The sequence below is a fragment of the Nestor notabilis genome, unplaced genomic scaffold, assembly GCF_000696875.1.
Source record: "Nestor notabilis isolate BGI_N333 unplaced genomic scaffold, ASM69687v1 scaffold24604, whole genome shotgun sequence".
NCBI lineage: Eukaryota > Metazoa > Chordata > Aves > Psittaciformes > Psittacidae > Nestor > Nestor notabilis.
The window spans coordinates 20,228-25,681 of NW_009927227.1; the positions used below are offsets into that span (position 1 = coordinate 20,228).

General features: G+C 56.7%; 1 protein-coding gene across 1 annotated transcript in view; it reads right to left on the reverse strand.

Annotated features, from left to right (window-relative positions):
• Window positions 1-238: 238 nt before the first annotated feature.
• ABCG4 (ATP-binding cassette, sub-family G (WHITE), member 4) overlaps window positions 239-5,454 on the reverse strand; it is a 7,553-nt gene continuing 2,337 nt past the window's right edge. The window contains exons 2-14 of the mRNA XM_010013973.1: window positions 4,513-4,630; window positions 4,297-4,429; window positions 4,010-4,060; window positions 3,679-3,824; window positions 3,247-3,370; window positions 2,887-3,001; window positions 2,504-2,643; window positions 2,181-2,279; window positions 1,824-1,992; window positions 1,180-1,280; window positions 827-985; window positions 556-674; window positions 239-464 (exon numbers count right to left, since the gene is read on the reverse strand). Coding sequence (XP_010012275.1) covers window positions 239-464; window positions 556-674; window positions 827-985; window positions 1,180-1,280; window positions 1,824-1,992; window positions 2,181-2,279; window positions 2,504-2,643; window positions 2,887-3,001; window positions 3,247-3,370; window positions 3,679-3,824; window positions 4,010-4,060; window positions 4,297-4,429; window positions 4,513-4,630 — 1,700 coding nt within the window. The remainder of the gene's footprint in view (window positions 465-555; window positions 675-826; window positions 986-1,179; window positions 1,281-1,823; window positions 1,993-2,180; window positions 2,280-2,503; window positions 2,644-2,886; window positions 3,002-3,246; window positions 3,371-3,678; window positions 3,825-4,009; window positions 4,061-4,296; window positions 4,430-4,512; window positions 4,631-5,454) is intronic.

The following is a 5,454-nucleotide window of genomic DNA, read 5'->3' on the forward strand; positions in this document are numbered from 1 at the left end:
CCTGGGAAACAGGGTGGCACGTGCCAGGGTGATACAAAACATTTGCAATGAAGAGTGCATGGAAAGGTTAAAACAGTTCCGAGATGTCTCAAAACCCTTCTCGACTGAGCCAGGCCTAGCTGGCACCTACCAATGCCTCCACTGTGGTCCATGACCTGCTTGGAGTGCTGTGTCCCTCTGCAGAATGTCTCTTAGAGCAGGTCAGGCCTGGGAATGGCACTGGGGCCCCATGGCCCCTTTATCTCTCTGATTTGACTTTGTACCTGAGGACCAGGTAAGCCAGGAGCCGCAGGATGACAAAGAAGATGCCCAGGATGAGGAAGTCCAGGTAGAGCTTAGCCTCCTCCACATCCAGCTCCTGCAGGATCTTGATGGGTTTTTGGAAAGGACAGAAGTCCTCGAGGCATTCCAGGTCCTCGCGCTCCATGGCATAGATGGTGAGAATGACACCCTCAAAGCCGTACCTAAGGCAGAGCACACCAAAAGCATCACTGCATGTCCCAGGCAGCCCCGTTCTCTCTCCAGCCCATGGGAGCCCAGAAGAGAGCGTCGCACCTGACATAGGAGACATAGGAGCTCCACTGCAGGTAGGTGGGGATGGTCTTGAAGCTGACAAAGAAGCCCGAGAAGAGCAGGACAGGGATGGCAGTGACGGGTCCCACAAAGGTGGCCACCTGGGGAGCAGAGACCACTGAGCGTCATGTCCCTGTCCACAGGCACTCATGTCTACCTATGGGCAACGCTTCTCTCCATCCCTCCTCATCATGGGACCCCTGCAACTTTCCTCCCATCTCCACATAATAGATAAAGCCAGGGCCCATCTGACCTGTAGAGAAGTAGAAGCAGCTCCGATGAGAAGCCCAAGGGACTGGGCCACCAGGGCCGTGGCGGTGGCCAGGGCAGAGAAAAGGAGGAAGCGCGTGGCTTCAGGTGGCTGACCCGTCATCCAGTACACAATGCTGCAGTATGCAATGGGGCAGATCACCTGGAGAGGGGCAAGCAAAGAAACCGCTCTGCTGGACCCATGGCCATCTTCACCCCACAGACCCTTCCTGGGGGATGGAGGGATGCAGGGACCCCTCAAAGGCCAGCCCAGGGTACTGTGTAGTTGGGCAATTGGCTGTGCCAAGGCAGGCACATCAGCATTAGGGTCACACTTTAGCCTAGCTGAAATCTCACCTGGAAGGGCACATCTGCCATGGTCTTTGCCAGGTAATAAGCTTTCAGGCTGTACCAGTAGTTCAAGTGCTCTCGCAGGAATACAGTCATCTCCTGGGGGACTGCATGGAAAGAGTTAGCAGCCAGCAATGCCCTGGCCTGGGCTGCTCTAGTCCCTGCTCCCACTTGCTCTGGTGCAGGCAGATGTGATGCTATCCCAGCACACAGCATCAGGCAGCCTCCCGCCTGCACCATCAGCGGGTGGTCAATTCTTCACCAGGGAACAAATTCAGTGACCAATGTGGGAACTTTCTGCACAGTAAAGTCAGCTTAGCTGGGGGTTTTTAGGCAAACGTTTTGAGGAACTGGAAGAGAGTGAAGCAGCTGAAAATGCAGCTATACAGACATTTTCTCAGAAAAACATCAAGAATTCCAGCATTCTGCTTCGAGCCAGCAAGTACATTATAGCCAAGCATTAAATAAAGAGCAAAACTGCAATACACCCAAACAGAAGTTGAATGTTTCTCTCCCTGTCTCTCATTTCCCCCCTTCTCCCCAGTTCATCTGGCTCTACCACACACCACCCAGCAGACACACAGCTGGAGCACCCCCTCTGACACTGGGCTGGGAGCAGGGAATGGGTGTTGGGGGAAGGAATTCCTTACAGGTGAGGATGGTGGGCATCAGTGCGGCAAACATAAGAAAGAGCATGGAGAAGAAGAGAAAGCCGGTGTTGTTGAAGACTTTGCCCGCGTCGTTGCCGATGTGCAGGTAGAGCAGACCAATGAGCACCCCGATGCAGATGTGGGACATGAACCGCAGGTGGGTCAGCACCTGCAGGCACAGAGGGAACGGGCTCAGTGAGGCAGTGCTGCATCCCATGAGCATCCCAGGGGAGCAGAGGACAGCCTGCCTGCTCCTCAAGGGTGAGCCCCCCTCCAGTCCCCATTCAACTCCTGTCTCTGCCTGTCCACAGTGACTGAGAGGTCCCATCCCCTCAGCCTAGCCTCCCCTGTCCTCACCGTGTCCCTCAGGATACAGGTAAAGGTTCTCTTGAAGAGGATGCAGAACTGAGTTGAAGTGCTGGTGGCAAACGTGTGGCTCTCAATGTGGTCCACGTCCTGCAAGACAATGGCCAAGTCAGGGATGTGAGTCAAGTTCACAATTGGTCAGCCACCCTGGGGAGAAGAGCACAGCAGCAAGCGCAGAGCTGTTGCTCAAGACAAATGGATGCTGGTTGAACATCTCTGTGCTGTGGGCAGAGGAGACTGAGGTGTCCCTGGGTGGGCACCCTGTTTTCTGCTGCTCCCTATCACCAGAGGAGGCTCCTCTCATCCCCACTCACCGTCACACAGTGGGCTGGGCATGACGGATCTGCTCTGTCAGGGCTGCTCTTCTTCTCAGCCATGGTGCACATGCCATTCTGGACAGCTCGGAACAGGACAGGGTTGAGGTCACCATATTCTCCTGAGGCCACCTCAATAACTGGGGAGGAGGACGAGATGCATGAGAGGTGCTGAGCCAGCCTTTGACATCACTAACCCCATGGGGCAGGGGTTGGGGGCCCAGCACAAACCCCATCCTGGGATGCTGCACCACAAGGCAGCACTACCCAGTGCATAACAGGAAGGGTACAGGCAGCCCTGCTCCCTGGGGGTTGGGCACTGGATTTGGACCTTGCCACCCTCTTCTCCCCAGAACAGCGCCAGTTGGGGTAGGAGCACTCACTGAAGTCAGCAGGGTTGTGGTATGTGGGGCAGTGAAGGCCAAGACCCTTCAGGTAGGGGATGAGGTTGGTCACGATGCCTTTGAAGATGCACTGGCCCTGGCTCAGGATGTAGAGCTGGAAGAAAAAGCCGGGATATGGCAGGTGCAGAGAAGACAGCGGCACTGTCACCTGCTCCTACCCACCTCCCTGTCCTAGGTGACACAGGGCACCCTTGCAAGACCTCGGCCAGCAGGGCTGTGTGCCACACAAGCCCCATGTCAAATGTCTACAGCCCAGCCCTCCCATGGCCTCTCTGCTGGGTTTGAAGCCAGAAGGACCCTGCACCCCTGAAGAATCCTGAGTCTTAGCCCAGCCCAAACCTTGTCGAACATCTCAAAGAGCTTGGCGCTGGGCTGGTGGATGGTGCAGATGATGGTGCGCCCACCCTGAGCCAGGGACCGCATCAGGGAAACCACCTGGAAGCAGGAGGCACTGTCCAGACCGCTGTGGCCATGCAGGATAGGGTGGAGGAGAAAGAGACAGCAGAGAGAAAGAAGAGAGTTGAGAGGGAGAGAAGTACATTCTAAAGATGCCCTTACTTGTGGACATCATGTTTCAGACTGATGGAAAAGAGCATCCCTTTGCAGCCCTGGCTCTGCCATGCCCCAGCCCTCCTGGGGCTCTGGTGGGCACAGTCACATCCCACCCTCAGGTCTTGCAGCCCTGCTGTGCTGAGAGTGCGGCCACCCCAGTGTCCCCAGCAGGGGAAGCCCAGCTTGGGCAGGCAGTGTTGGGCAGCCCCAGCCCCTCACCTTGTGGGCTCATCGAAGAACATGACCGGAGGGTTGTTCACCAGCTCCAGGGCGATGGCCAGACGCTTGCGCTGCCCCCCTGACAGTGAGATGGTGCGGGTGTAGGAGCACTCCAGCAGCCCCAGGGCCGTCAGGATCTCGTTCACCTGTGAGACAGCCTCATTCATCATGGCTCCCATAGACACCCACCCCATCCATGCCATCTCCCTTCAAACTCCATTGTTAGGAGCCACTCAGCATCCCCTGGGGTCCCTTCAGGGTCCTCCCTCCCTCCCTGTCTCCATTTTGGGGAGAGATGAGCGAGGCTGGACCTTCCTTCCCCTGCACTTACCAGCTCCTTCTTCACCTCCTGCTTTTCACTCAGCTTCAGGTTAGCAGAGACCTGCAGGGAGAGGATAGGCAGGGACACACGACTGTCAGATGAAGGAAACAGAATTGGCTGCACCATGGCCCAAGGGCTGGGAGCGGTGACTCAGGATGAAGGGAGCAACAACAGCAGGATTTTGTCTCCGTGTCCCAAAGCCCTTGGAAATGCCTGATATCAGTGTGGGCTCAATGCCTGAGGACACAGGATGCCCCACAGAGCCCAGCAGGCTGCCTGGCTCCCACATCACTCACCATCATAGCTTCCAGAACAGTGAGGTGTGGCAGGAGCATGTCATCCTGCATGATGTAGCAGGACATCTTGCGGAAGGTGCGCAGGTCCCGCGGCCGCCCATTCACCAGGATCTGGCCCTTCATCCCGGTCTCCCTGCAGGAAAGAGGAGTTGGGGGAGTGTAGCACAGGGTCCCCAGCCCTGCACTCCCAGACCCACGGGCTTCCTCCAGCCTCACCTGTACCCAGCCAGGATGTTCATGAGCGTGGACTTCCCAGCACCCGAGGGCCCCATGATCCCAATGAGCTCCCGCTGGCAGAACTTCCCTGACAGGCATTTGAGAAGAGTCTTGTACCCTACAGGGAGAGAGCAGCATGGGTTTGGCTTTCCAGAGCAGCAGTGCTATGGGGACTATAATGCTATCCCAGCATCTCAGGACCTCCATGTGTCATGCCAAGGGCTGCATGTGCCGGAAGACTGCGTCCGTCACCATCCTCAGGGCTACAGCCATAGCAGCTGTTATGTCCACCGTGACCCCTTACCCTGGTCCTTGGCTGGCCCCATCGTTTTCCAGCACCAAAAGGGCACATGCTCTGGATCCCAGCAAAGACAAGGGAAATCCCTGGGTCAGAGCATTCAGATGCTGAGGAAGATTACCAGGCTGTGACATTGGTCCTGGGCATGTTTTCCAACCCTTCTCCGTTGGGGCAGCGGAGATGGGCAATGAGAAACAGGGTAGCATGGGGCAGGCAGTCTCCAAGCCTGCTGGATGCCTGGCTGTTGCCTTCATTGGCATTCATGCTGTGACACCCAGCAGCAGCCACCGCTAATCAGACCTGGAATTATCTCTGCTTTAAATGCAGCTGATTAGCATTTTCTGGCAGAAGGAACATGATGTGTCGGGAGCAGGGAACAGGCACAGCCTCAGGCCCTCAGGAGCTGCCCCCAAAACACAGCTCTGTCAGGACAGCAATGGTACTGCAGGGTGCTAGGACCATGCTGAACCATGGACCCGGTGTGAGCATCTCGCTGCTCAAAATAAACACACACACACACCCCCCCTGCATCCCGCGGTGGCAGCTGGTGTCAGGTGAGGGCAACACATCCATCCGCAGCCCACCAGCTGGGAAAAGCCTATATAGGTACAGGTCATAGACCTAATACCACACTGGGGGGGGGG